This window comes from Bactrocera tryoni, unplaced genomic scaffold (assembly GCF_016617805.1).
Source record: "Bactrocera tryoni isolate S06 unplaced genomic scaffold, CSIRO_BtryS06_freeze2 scaffold_517, whole genome shotgun sequence".
Classification (NCBI taxonomy): Eukaryota; Metazoa; Arthropoda; class Insecta; order Diptera; family Tephritidae; genus Bactrocera; species Bactrocera tryoni.
Genome location: NW_024396204.1, coordinates 598,924 through 614,286, shown reverse-complemented (window position 1 = coordinate 614,286; position 15,363 = coordinate 598,924). Strand labels below are relative to the sequence as shown.

General features: G+C 35.4%; 1 protein-coding gene across 1 annotated transcript; it reads left to right on the top strand.

Moving 5' to 3' along the window:
* Positions 1 to 286: 286 nt before the first annotated feature.
* Positions 287 to 13,061, top strand: LOC120781273. Its single transcript, XM_040113464.1, has 2 exons — positions 287 to 1,719; positions 12,086 to 13,061. The coding sequence occupies exon 2, from the start codon at positions 12,149 to 12,151 to the stop codon at positions 12,704 to 12,706; it is 558 nt and encodes a 185-aa protein (XP_039969398.1). The 5' UTR covers positions 287 to 1,719; positions 12,086 to 12,148; the 3' UTR covers positions 12,707 to 13,061.
* Positions 13,062 to 15,363: the final 2,302 nt, after the last annotated feature.

The following is a 15,363-nucleotide window of genomic DNA, read 5'->3' as shown; positions in this document are numbered from 1 at the left end:
GGAAATGCAGAATGTTTGCCGACTCGAGTTGCCGGACTTCCGGCAATAAGCAACAAAAGGCATGTGTAGGGTACACAACGGTCCGACAATGCCATCGCGAGCGAACATGTAGCAGAAATTGGAACGAACCGAATGCAGTAAACCTCATAGAAGAGCATCGGAGAGCACCATCAGAGAACATGAGAAGCCTTATTTGTTCTCTCGCAGCACACTGCCATAGACAACTATGACACTGCGCCACCGAATAACAAAACTAGCAGCGCACACAGAACCACAACTCATTCGGTGAAGTGCGGTACTCATTGAGGTACACGTTATTGTACGCAACTATGGACGCATGAGAGCAAACGGTGTAAAAATAAAAAAATAAAAAAGCGTATCTACTCAGACAAACCGGGCATTGCATATAAAATAAAATTGCTTTATATACTTTCATCGGGAGTTAATTGCACATGCACAAAGAAGAAGTGCTGAGTTCTGGAGGAAAATACTTGCCTTAGAAAAAATAATACATAGAAGAAGTGAAATTCAGAAAGAATTTAATAAAACAAAGTCTGTTAAAGTTTTCGTTAGTTTTTGTGCTTGCAACTACGCGCATTACGAAATAAATCGGAAGAAGAAGACGCTTAGTGAGAGTAAATAAGAGAAAAACAGATTGCACAGCCTAAAGGCCGTCTGGCTGTGGCGGCGGAGAGCTGTGACAACGAGGGCGCAAAACTTTCGAAACTTTCGAAAAGTAGTTCAAAGCGCAGGTTTTAATAGTGCGGCGATTACTTTCGTCTATCTACTCTGCTTGGCAGCGAATTCGCAAAGCAGACGGTGTGCAACACTATCAAAATAGCTAGCAGAAAATAATGGAGAGCTACTGCTAAAAGTTCACTCAGTGAAACATAAAGATCGATACCGGTGGGATAAAAATTGTGATTTAAAAAAAAAAAAATAAGTCAGTGAACAGATTAGAATTACAAAAATCGTTTAAAAAAGTGAAATATACATGTATTTGATGTAGTGTAGTGATCTATTTAGAAACATGCACAGAGAATACGACTATTCAAAATAAACAGGAAACAGCTTGTGGAAAGTAATAATAATCCAAAACATAAAAAGAACAAAATACCTTAAATTTCAATCTCCCCAAGATACCCCTTTCAACTCGAGTTACGCCGACTAATATTAACGCACTAATAACAGTAACTGGCAAAAGCAAAAACAAAATTTTGAAACAGCGTAAAAACCGTTTAGTCACAACGGAAGCGCAACAAATTCACACACGCACACGTATGTATGTATGTGCACAAACTAATAATTTTTAGCACGCGCGAAAATACTTACATACGAGTATACATATATGTACATATGCAGAGCAGACTCGTTCACTCTCGCTTGTGACAAATTGCGCCAACAAATTAATGTGTTTAAATACTCTCTATCGATCGAGAGTCAGAATTAATGTACAATAACAAACACATAATTACTGTATTAATTTTGAGATACCAGAGAGTAGCTTCCAATAAATAACCGGCAAGCTAATATTGGATGCGTTACTCAAACGCTCGGTGCAGGTTCTATTCGATTTGGGGTGCGTCAAGTGTTTTCTTATCAACAAAAAGTAAAAAGTTAAAACATTTATAGAGAAAAAAATACGTTATTGTGCCTTCCGGTGGAAGTGGATTTCCTAATAATTATAAAATTTTCGGAAACCAGCACCTGATACTTAAGGTGAGTACTTAAAATGATAAGGCGATATTTGGATTTTTTAATAATTATTTTTTGCCAAGATAACCAGTTGTTGTTCAGAAAAATAACATGCCGAATTAATTGAAAATGAAATTTATTACGTGTGGCATTTAAATTCTACTTCGTGCTCCGCAATAAATTATTTGGAAACGCTGTATTATCCCGATATGCCGATCTGAACAATTTCTTCGTATATTAATAATGTAATAACCTGTGCCAACTTTTGTGAAGGTATATATCATATATATGTACATATCTCACACATTGACGGATATTTTCAGTCAAAAGTTAACTAGGTCCGATTTGGTGATATCTGTAGCAAGATGTTGCAAGAGTTGCAAGTCGTAGAAAAACTAAAAATTAATGTTTTATGTATGATAAATATGGTAATAATGTATTGCGAATATTTTAAAGCCTTATATTTGAACACAAACCAAACAAAATTTTCATTTAATTGCTCGAATTTAGGCAATCTATTTGAATTGTGGAAAAATAACATAAAATCAGACTATGCTGAATTCATAGGACGGCCATATAGTACATACATATGTATGTAGAATGTTCCGATTAGAAAACAGTATGATGTTATTAATACACATCACTAAATCGTCATTTCATCCTCTGTGTCTTTAACAGTGTGTGCTACAATACCAGATATGTATAAAGGAACAAAAATCACACATGTACATACCTAGGATATATTTAGACTTATAGTATAAATGTGTGTTTGTTTGGCCATGACTGCAGCAAGTTTGAAAGTATTTACAAAATTTTGAAAGCGGCAGCTGCAAATGTACTGCAGGAGAGAGAAGGTAAATTATAACAATAAAACACACATACACAGTCCGGTGCACACACTTGAAACTGATGAGCCGACAAAGAAGCTGAAAGGTATGCCTTGCAATTGACTCAAAATTGAGAAAGGCATCAAACAGTGTAGTCAGGACATTGGGTAGCCAACGGTTTAGGAGCGTGCTGCCGTAGTTAAGCGAACATGCATATGCTCAAAATACACATGGGAGTATGTGGCAGGGTTAATGTGCACGCCTGCGCAGAGAAACGCAGCGAAGCTACCGACGTCTACTGCCAGATAAGCAGATACAATGATGTTCCATTAATGAATTGGCGCAAAACAGCTGCTCATTGCTGCTTCCCGTGCTCTTCATTGCTGCCAATGGTCGATGAGGTAAAGAGTAGTGATAAAAAAATTCACCTGGCGACTTTGCCATACGTGCTTATGCACTTATTTACAAACGAACATAACATAAAACACACTAAGCACGAGGCTTATATGGCGATAGAAAGAGAACGAGATATTACTATTGACTGCCTTAAGAATTATTCCTTTATATATTTACACATATATACATACATATGTGTGTGCACTTGTATAAGCATGCGGAAGTGTTCAAATGAGCTGAAGCGGAAGGATTTTCCTTTTAATTATTTATGTGAATCGACTTCCTATGTGACTAAATAAAGAACGAACAATAATTACTCCATAAGTTACCCAACTTAACGCTTACTCTCTGTAATCTTCATTTAGAAGTTAGATATATGTATGTACTACATATATGTAGTTACATACATCTCACAACTTGATTATTTCAATGATTTCTCTTATTTGCTAAGGCAACACGATCGCCCAACAACACATATTTAAATTAAAAAGAGATGAGCATATGTGTACCATATATGTATATGCTATGTCTATATGTATGTTAAACTCAAAGAGTAAATAAATTTCAAACTATTTCCACTTTTTTTCGTATTTATAGTCAAAAGGACTTTTCGTAGACAACTTCTTTACGAATTTTCAAATTTGCTCAGAATTAAGAACACCCTGTTCTTTAAGTAAGTCGGTGAGTTTTACTACACATTTTCATATCGTATACACACTGTACATATGAATTTACAAAGCTTTCGTGATTTATGCTTTACATAATTTCACTATGAGTCACTCTTTATCTTTGATATTTTCTGCTTTACAAGGTGACATCCTGACTAAGACAGTAATTAAAAATGCACTTAAATTTGTGAAAAGCGGCAAGTAGGAAATGATAAAAACTCAAAGTTTTTACAAAGATAAATACATGTATTTTTGATAGAAACTTTATATATCTAATATTAAAAACGAATGAAAATGAGATTACCCCCACACTTTCAACAATTTGGAAAGGTGACACGTGTTACTGAAATTAATTTTATATATGTATGTACTTCTGGTATATAAGAATTGTTGTATGAAAAGTGTGCGCCGTCGTTTCTCGAGACCCATATAAAAAGAGTAAAGCATGCAAATGTGTGTTTGGGTAAAGTGCATGGGCTGGTATTTAAGCATATAATAACAAACATTCATCATGTTGGAATGCAACGTGCATCAGACGACACTCTCAACGACAGTCCCCCTTACTTACTGGTGTATCGTTCGTTGATTGATGCAATGATGATAATATTTTTAGGGAGGCTTGAAAGTGAATGCATCAGACGCCATTAGCTTTGCTGCTCTATGCGTTTGGTATACATTTGTATTTTCGCCATACTTTCTTTTTTGTTGTCTGCTCATTTTTGCATGACTTTTCTGACTGTATGGACATTAATATAAATATTCCGCCGCCATGGGATTCAATTGAGTTGTTGCATTAACTTTCACTATGTGCTCTTTTTCTGCTTCGGAACCGATAATTTTTCTGCGCTATACTTTCGTTCCTGTCCTTTACAATTCCGTAAAGAAGGCAAACATTTCATATTGAGATATCTCATAAATATGCGGCAGTCAGCCGTCGATGCAAATGCAGACAAAAAACAAAATGAGGAAGGAAATGAGTGAAACATGTACGCTACCTTACGATTAAGGGGTCCCGGTGGTCTAGAACCCTCAAATTAAGGGTGTTTTCTGGATTTTTTTTAAGGTTTAAAAAAAGAGCAATCAATTTAAATTTTTTACAGTTTATTTATACACTTATGAAAAGTACAAAAATGTTTTTTTTATTAAATTAAAAAAACGTTTAACAATATTAAAAATGGCGTCCAAAAAAGATATCTTAAAAGATGACTTCTGAACATTTGAAACATAAAACCCAAATAAATTATTAATCAGTAGGAGTACTGCTATCGCTGGGACGACAACCAAAAAAAAATTTAAAATTAAAAAAATTTCGCGCTTTTGATGTTCAGATTCTGAAAACAGCTTTTTTGGACCAGTTTTCGATCGAAAAAAAATCGAAGTTCTTAAAATTAAAATTTGATCGTAGTCACAGCGATAGATATTGGTCTTATAAACACCATATTAAAATTTCAAGTGATTCGGATGGATAGTTTGTTTTCATCAACGGCACGGCGAAAAAAGTAGTTTTGAGATAAATGACGGACAAAGCATCCATTCATCGAGCCCCTCGACCGCGCGCTACCTGCTAAAACGGCTGTGGAAGCTAAAATAATGTGAATATCCTTATAAATTTTACAGTATATTCTTAAAGGACTATACTTTCGAACTATCAAAAAAAAAACGAATTTTTTGAAAATTCTAGACCACCGGGACCCCTTAAGTCTAGACTCGGCGAAAGATCTTTACGCGCTGTACTTACTTGGTAGCCGACGCTGCATTGCTCTACTGTCAAGTAAAACGGCGATTTTCACTCAACAGCGCGTCAGACGCTATCTTTGAAGGCGACGGACTCAACACTAAAATGCATACTCTCTTGTTTGTATTGAATTTCTAGTTTATTTTATATGGACGCTTATTTAGAAGGAGGATTTTCAAAACGGAAGGCAAAGGCGAAAAGTATAATAAGTACCTAAGATGCTGCTGGGCGCGATTACGTAGGGATCACCACCCCTAATAACTCACATGCATTAGTGGCGTTCTGAAAATTCGGAAACATTGGGTATCGAACGTGGCGAGTTCTTTAAATGTTTCTACTTGCCAACATATGAATTTTAACTGCATGGAGAAAATATTACACGACAAGTAAAAAAGGGCTAAGTTCGAGTGCAGCCGAACATTTTATATTCTTCCAACTTTCAAGAAGCAAAGCCGGGGAAATACCTTAAAGTGCAACACGTGAACCAGAAGATCTAAGCAAATCAATATATTGGTTATATATAACTCATACACTGACCGACATATTCGTCATAAGGTTTGTTAGAAAAACAAAAATGATTATACATATGGAGTATAAGGTAGTTGGGGGCAGTATCCACCCAATTTTACCTGTTGCTATTAACATGCCTCATATTAATAAAATATTCCCTGAGATTCAGTAAGGTGCCTCACATACCATTGATAATCATATGGAGTAAAGTAACACGGATGTTATATGTTTGTTATATGGGGGCTAGGTCAAGTTTTCGCCAGATGTTATTCATTTTAGCCACAAAGACAAACTGTAATAAGTAAAACACGCTCTTTTATTCTCATTGAGAAAACTCACATATTAGCCGAAATTTGCGGTATAGTAACCCGAAAGTTCGAAAATCTTTGTTTCATGTATATGGGAGCTAAGGGAAGTATTGACCCGATTCAACCATTCTCACACAGACATACTATTGTGAGGAAAGGATTATCTCTGAATTGTAATTATATATCCCATTTATTGACCGATATTTTCGGTCGAAAGTCAACTATACAAACTGGGGTACATTTATTCGGTACCTAGAGGCTTGTTTTGGTTCGATTTGGACAATTTTTTGCCATAAGGTGGCATACTCTAAAGGAACTATTATTTAAAAATTGTATCCTGTTACATTAATTGCTTCTTGATTTATACACTCGAAAGGAACGAATCAAATGACATTTAAAATTGTGTTTTCATCTAAAAGTGGGGGATGCTACGTCCATCGTCCCAGTTTGATTCCGGCTCCATTAACTCCCTGTCGTACCATCTCGGAGGTAAAATTTAATGTTTCTGGAGTAATTGGTTATTGATTTATTGCGCTTTAGGTAGTTTTTAACAGTACCGTTATATGTGATGGTTATCATCCAGTTTCATTCATTTTCATCCTTTCGGTTGGAGTTCATATAATATTTGCGCTAAATGAATTCGGTTTTTGTAGTTTTAGTGGTTTAAGAGATATAAGTACATATGTACATATGTATACATTAAACTTATTAGAGGGCATGCCACGCCCACTTTTTCAAAACTTTTCTCCTACAACTGTTCTTGCACTGCCTCTGTGGCAACATGTTGCAAAAGTGTAAAAATAAAATAACAGACAAACCGAATGAGAACCTCGAAATCATCAACATTCTCTATATACATACATACATATGTATGTAAATACAAAAGAGGGTGTAATTAAGTTAGCACTGATATGTATGCAAATGCACATGCATACATACATATGTACATATGTATATATATTAGTCATTGTGATCATCTCAGCGCCTTTGCTGGCGAGTGCTTATGTTTATATTTGCAATCATGAAGTGGCAAAATCGGTGTCAGCGGCCCCATTAAATTACTTATGCATACATACATACATATGTATGTATAAAAGCGGACAGCATAGGTGAAAAATTGCAAAGAACTGACTTTAAAGGGCATCCCATATACTCGTGCATACTCATATAAATATGTGTGTTTAAATCTGTCTGCTTTATTTTTGCAAATGAGAAGAGATGCCGATTACCTTCGATTATTCGTGATATTTGCAGTTGTATGTATGTATGAATGCATGTAGGTACATGTAGTAAACATTCCATTAAATATGGAAAAATTTTGTTTATTGCACATTTGCATAATTTTCTAAAACCAAGGTTGTAATGAAATTAATTTATGACAAAAGCAATTTCTGCCTTTATGTGGAGTATTTATGGGCAGATATGCCACACTGCTTCAACACATATGTACATACATATGTACGTGCATATTTCAAAAAAGTTTAACAGCTTTGTTGGCTTTAAACTTGAAAACCTTTTTAAAATTTAATTGTGAGATTACATATGTATATGTATGTACATACATACATACATCTTATTTTTGAATAAGTACCTATTTATTGTCACCACAAGGAAGTCGTCAAAGTAAAAATTTACTTTTCGCAGCATATAAAAAATAACAAGAAATGCTATAGTAAAGTAGGTTTGTATGTTTTATTTTTAGTTTTTGCAAAATTAACAAAACTGTCACAGGAAGCAAATAATTGAGGCTCCGCGAAGCTGTCGGCCGGATAAGCGAATGAGGCATTCACCGCATATAATACCTGTGCCTTCATTTACGTATAATAAAAATGCATAAACATGCGCTACATATGTGTAGATATGTAGCATTACATTTATGTACATACTTCGATTCTAATGTCATCGTATTTGGAAAGCTCTTCTCAAGCACCGACTAAGTTTGTAATTACTGACCAATTGCACAGTGAGTCGAAGATACTACATAAGCCAAACACGTCGAACAGCTCACTTAGAACTAGATCATTAGAGAGTGATTTTGATATTTGCTTGTGAGAATGAAAATATTAACAAAAAAATTACAGACATCGTCTCTTGTTTTATATTTTTAGTTTGTAATTACTAAGGCCCCAAACAGAACTCTCGAACCGATTGATGTGCTGAAATATTCAGTTGAGCAATGGTCAACATTCGTTCCATTCATTCTAGCATATCATTCACTTATATTGGCATGCCCCTGTATTTGTAAGCTCGAAATGATAAACATAAAGGCGGAAGCGCCGCCAGCAAATTACGCCAAACAGAAAGTGCTTGCCAAATGGCAGGAAACGCGTCATTTTCATTTTCAACAAAACATTTCATTTACGACTGGAAGAGCTGTACATACATACATATGTACATATACATATGTACATATATACTTATCTACGGACCTATGGGCATATACTTCTACAGCTGGAAGAACGGAGGAAAAGCTACGAATTTCAAATCTTTTTAATGAACTTCAAAACTTAATAGGTGGAAATTACAATTTAAATTTTTTACGCGTTCAAGTGGATGTGTCTGTGGCTGTGGGCAGATCGTAAACAGAAGAATAAATATAAATAAAAACCAAGTGGCTTCATTTTGAAAATTCTCCCTTCCGATTTCCGAAAAAAACTTTCCCCTTGACATTCGAATGAAAGTCACAGCCGCAACCGCAGGCTGTTTAAGCGTCAAAGCAAGATATTGCAACCGGACGGCTCACTAACCGATTGCTTGAGAGCAATGCGACAGTTGTGCGGGAGGAAGTGCGTAGAATTATTACTGTTGCTTTATGCCGCAAACATACATACACACATCCACACAAGTTGATTTCCTTAAGTCATTGTTTGTTGTGTGAGTACATCCTGTCAGCGACAACCGCTGTGGAGTGCACCAGGAGTCCATATGTATGCATTTTTCAATTTTTTGCTTTCCTTCCGTAGTAGCTGTGTACTGTGCACGAGTACATTGTAAATACATAAACATTTATATACTTCAATGTCTATAAGTGCACACGTATGAACGTGTAAATCGAATGCGGGTGGTTGCTTTCGGGACTGCGGCGTGACGTGGCGTGCAACGGAAGCGTTGAAGTGCAGATGACGCGTGCCTATGCGCTTGCGCTTCCTGCAACATTAATTGTAAGGCGAGGAGGTTTACAATTTGAATAAGATTTAAATAAGGGAATCAACAAACTACAGGAAGTTCATACGCTCATATAGTATACATATGTATAAGTATATTTATGAACACATATGCAAACGTCGTTGTTTACCTTTAGGGCAAGAATAACTGTTAACTGTTCTGTTCCGTACAGCTAGGATGTAGCAAGTAATTATACTCTTGCAACATGTTGTCACATAAAACTAAGCAACATAGATATTAGGTTATATATACATACATATGTATATAAATATATGTAAATGACCAGGATGACGAGAAAAGTTGAAATCCGGTTGACTGTCTGTCTATCCGTCCGTCCATGCAAACTGTAACTTGAATAAAAATTTAAATATCTTGATGAAACTTGGTGCACATGTTTCTTGCCAAAAAAGGAAAGCGGAATTAGTATATAGGCGTAGCCGGACCAGTGCCACGCCAACAAAACGCTCTTAAAGGAAAACCTATAAAGTGCCGTTACTAAGCAGTAAATTAAGAAGTAGAACTGTACTTTGGGACAGAGAAATGCAGCAGTAAGGGCAACCTGTGGGCTGAAAACTTTGAAAAAGTGGACGTGGCCCCGCGCCTAATCGGTTTAGTAATTTTAAAATTTACTTAAAGCGCGATAAATCAAATAAATAACTACATTCGCCAGAGACATTGAATTTTACCCCCTAAAACAGCTAATGCAAAAATTAGGCGAAGGGCGTGGCACCTCCCATTTCTAGGTTAAAATGGGCAAAATCGTACAGCAACTACGCCTACTATATGAGGCCGAACTTATCACTTACTTACTTGTTTTCTTTTGGAAATCTTAATTATTTTTGCGTTGATTAAAGTATATATGTAGATATGTAAAACATATATATTAGCAAATGAAATTTTCTTACAAAATTTACTATTCTGTCTTATTGATTAAGTACTATTTTCTGTCATGTTATTTTCAACTGAGCGTGGGTTTTGTAAAATATACTATATTCGTATTAGTGCCCGATGGTGAGAAAAGGGCTCAGTACTCGTCACTTGTTTTGCTTTCGGCAGCATTTGATAATTGAGGTGAATGGCGCATGCGTGAACGCTTGAAACTTTACTTCTATCAGTTTTTTATAATATTTAAGTTTTGTGTGTTTAACGCAACGCAACGGTTGCTGGCCTTACCTCAAGAAGGAAAACGCGATGTGCGTTTTTAAATTGTCTCTAAGAAACTCAAAATAAATTTCGGTACACGACATAAATTGTGTACAAACGTAATAATAATAATCGAGACTAAATTATTGAAATTTGGTATTTATTTATCTACCAAATCCATTGAAAAGTTTAAGAATTGAAATTAATTATATATTATCGCATATTTGCCTAACATCAGTACCCCGAGCGCCCAAAGTCTATGAATCGCTTATCCAAAAGATCAAAAGCTAAATGACACCTCTATTTGTTCACACGATGACAATGCTGTTGACTTTTCAGGTTTGTATCCCGTGGCTAAAATGTATTTCATGCCAAGTAAAGTGATTCATACCACACATTGTGCTACGTATTTATATATGTATGTACATACGTATGTATGTATTGTGTAAGTCTTCGATCATACGTACGTAAAATGTTATAAAAATCATGAAACCTACTTATTAGCGTTTTATGGGTTTCCATTTCCTTTAGTGATTCAGTGGAATGTCAGCTTATGTCAGTACTAGTAAGTATACACAACAGTACAGCAAGGGCAGTTAAGAGAAAAAAAAACGCAGACAGCCTACGACTTTGGGTAGGTGTCATCGTAATTTACGATTATTGCTTATTTATCAAAGCTATGTTCTCTTTGTTGGAGTTTTCTTTGCTGTTGTGGTACATTAAAGAGGGTTTCAAAGCCGGACATGTAAACAATTTAACGGTGTCCATTAAATTGAAAAGAAGAATAAAAGCTGTTTTTACAAGAAATATTTTCTTCCACTAATCAGTATACTAAATACTGATTTGATTAAAGGGTCAATTATAGAACACTCTGATATCTTCTCTTTCAACTCAGCTGAGTCATTCGTCAGGTACTGTTTTCCTGTGGTGATTGTCGAATAATTTGAATAAGTTATTGGGTTAGGTATAACTTGAAGTGTAGTTGTTTGATTTTCTTCATAGATTAACTAAGTATATTAAGTGATAGCTTGAGCTTAACATATCTACTCGTTGGTAAGTAAGAGTACTGTCGTTGTAATTACTCGATTCTAATTAAAATTTCCTGCTAAGTTATTCCATTGAGCAGCCTCAAAGCTATGAGAAAACGAGGAGTGACTACAATAGTTCCATTCAAATTAAATCAGAATTAATTAAATGTCCAAAATTTAGAAAGAGTTTGCATTAATTTGCATAATAAAATTAAATTGTGAGTCTTAATCAATTAATATAAGAGATTCTAATTTTTTCAATTCTCAAAGCTCATCTCTCCAGCAATGGAGAAGCTTCTCATCAACAATGACCGAAAAAATAATTTTCGGTCTTTTTTCGAAATAATCTTCCAAATAATTAAATGCATTAAAGTTGTTGTGCTCAGAAAGAATTCAACAATATTTATTCTTAGTGTTTTTAGATTCCTCCATTGAAATAAAAATAAAAATTATTTGTTTATTTTCTCGCTGCCTTATTAAACATAAACTTTATTTACTTTTACGAATTTCGCAATAGTTATTATTTTTAGTTTAGGAGGCACAATGTACATATTTATGTAACAGTCTGCAACAAATATAAAATAATATTTTAATTTTCTTCTCTTTACAGAAACTCGGTCTAGTGAAGAAGTTAGTAACCCACTGCATCAGAACTTGTCAATCTCCATTAACTATGCAAGTCGAGTCGAGTTTTTTGAAATACGCCGGTCGCGTGCCGCCGCTTGACCTCTCACAGGTCGACACCAATTGTCGCAATGAAAATGATTTGCAGCATCTTTGGAGTAGCAAGACGAACTCGCCGCCGACGCTGAAACGGAGCACAGCGTTAAGACATCCCTACTTGCATCTGCCACATACACCCGCGCACACTCCAACCACGCTTGCTACCAATGATAATAATAGCAAAGGCAACAACGATACCTGCATCAGTACTAACAACAACAGAAATAGTAATTTTAACACGATCCTACCGTATCAACTGGGTTCCGACGGCCTGCCATTAGACCCGCGCGATTGGACACGCGCTGATGTTTGGAAATGGCTAATTAATATGGCGCTGTCGGAGGGTCTGGAAGTGACACCAGAGCTGCCGCAAAAGTTCCCGATGAACGGCAAGGCTCTGTGTCTTATGAGCCTCGACATGTATTTATGCCGAGTGCCGGTCGGTGGCAAAATGCTTTATCGTGATTTTCGCGTGCGATTGGCGCGTGCCATGGCGTTGCTGTCATAAATTCTGGGTATTAACACATGTATAACTTGTGAATTGGTATCAGTTATACGCATCCACCCATACACATGTACATAGGCATACATACATACATACTATATATGCAAAGATAAATATTTGTAAGTGAGGTAAATATTGGAAAACATCGCTGTCCTATTAGTTTAATGAGAATTTAAGGCACAATTCCTACTTGTATTTTTATACCAAGTGCTTGTTTTATATTTTATATATTGTTATATGTAATGAGTCCAAAAGTAAGTAGTTTTGTTAATTAGAAAATTTCAAAGATAGAAATAAAAAAGAAGGAATACGAAATTATACAATTTTCAAATAAATAAAACTGGTTCCTAAAAATAAGACACACATATTAAAAGGAAAAGCTTTTAACTTTTTTGTTTTTTTTTTATTGGGTGTATATATGGTAATTTTTAGGTTTTGAAAATGGAGCTACTTTTAATGACCTTCAAGCAAGGTACTTTGGCTTGTTTATGTGCTGGCTGAATGGAAAAGCATAATGGGCCAAAATTAGTGGTTATACAAAACGGCAAGAAGATTTAGCGTCGGTATGTTTGGATGCTAATTGCAACGGTTTGGTTTATCAAATCCACAGCCGCTTCACCGCCTCTTGTTGCAGCACAATAAGGTCTATGTGGGCCGACGACTATGCAAGTGCATAGTCATACAAATCTTTTCATGTTTAAATCTACATATGTGTGAGTGCGCCTATCAATCAAAAACGTAGCGCCCAGAGCAGAAATGTGCGCTATGTCCATTCGTGAGGCTGTCGGCTTTTACGTGCTTGAACATTGCAAAATTAAAATAAACAAGTAAGGAAGGGCTAAGTTCGTGTGCAACCGAACCGAATACTCTTGCAACTGGCAGGAATCAAAGCCAGAGAAATATCCAAACAATTTTATATTTACATGCGCTATACATATATTGTATAACTCATATACTGACCGATTTATTCACCAATCATATGGAGTAAAGTCTGCCGGATGTTCGAAAATTCTGATACTAGTTATATGACGGCTAAGTCAAACTTTCTCCCAATTTTATCTATTTTAGGCACAAACATACACTGTTATGAGTAAAACACGTTCCGTAATTTTCATTGGGATAACATAAATATTGGCCGATGTATGCAGCATAAAGTCAAGAAGAAGTTCAAAAATCTGTATATTAGGCTCAGGGAAATATCGACCCGACTTAACCCATTTTTATGCACTGTCAGGAAAGCGTTATCTCTGAATTTGAATTGTATATGATATACATTGACTTAAGGTCCACATATTTGGTACTAAGGTGCTTGAACAGTTTTGGTTGTGCAATTTTTCGTTATAAGGTTGCATACTTAGTTATTGATTTATTGAGCTTTTAGTAGTTTTGAACAGTACCATTATATGGGCAGTGACCGGGAATTCTTAGGAGTTCTTATGATATTTGTGCAAAGTATTTTGGTTATTGTAGCTTTAGTGGTTTAGGAGATATGTACATTGCATGGACGGACGGACAGACAGACAGTCACCCGGATTTCAACTCGTCCCGTCATCCTAATCATTTATATATAGATAATCTTATATCTATAATAAGTTTTACGTGATACGTGTATAGGTGAACAAAACTATAATACTCTGTAGCAACATGTTGCAAGAGTATAAGCAGAAATAGCAATTCGAAATGTAAAAAAGTATAGAGAAAAGTAATTGAATTGTCAGATTATGCAAACGGACGGAGATTATAATAAAAGGTAATCCATGGTGCTCAGACGGCGCCTGTAAAGGGCAATGGCTGCCGGTCAAATTTGCATTTCCGGCAGTGCAACGTCAAGGAAATCATGCATGCCCAAGTATCTATGAACATTAAGGCGATTTTTCTGTAATTGGTTGGCAGAAGTACATTTACATATGTTTCTAATGCATCAAGAACACTTCGTGGAAGCAGAAATGGTTCTGGGTTGTTCATAAATCGGTGATGATATTGCTAGAAAGTTAATGACATTCTTGCATTGCTGAAATTAATTTGAGCGGGATGCCAATTTATTCTAGACAAATCTTCTATAAATGGACCGCGAATTAACTGCTGGAACAAATGACTCACAAAAGCTTAGCAAGTCTGATCGTTTTACATCTCACTCTTAAATATACATAAATACAATATGAAATTAAGCTCATCTGAAGTTAGCCATAGCTTTTATTAAATTTTGTATGTATGTAGTGTTATACAAGTAGTACATATGAATAAATTCAATTATGTCTATGTTCCAATTCACATGTAGACATATGCAAGAATTATGTAAATTAGAATAGATGCTGCGCAAATAGATAAAACTAACTGCAATATCGGGTACAATTCTGTAAATGTGTGTACACACCATCAGATCGATAATCTTGAAGCATAAATATGTTTATATGTACGTTTTACTATTTTACGATAGACATTAACAAATGTTGAGAAGCTGGACATTTTTTCAAAGACATACATATGTATACATACATATATGAGGTGAACTTTATTATTGATGCGTTTAATAGCCACGTCAGCAAACATACCATACACAAATCACAATCATTAGCATTCTTTTCAGTAAATTTCACAGAGTTGTCTTGTGTCAAGTATTTTTGTGATTTGCAATCAAAAATATATATTTTTATATGATC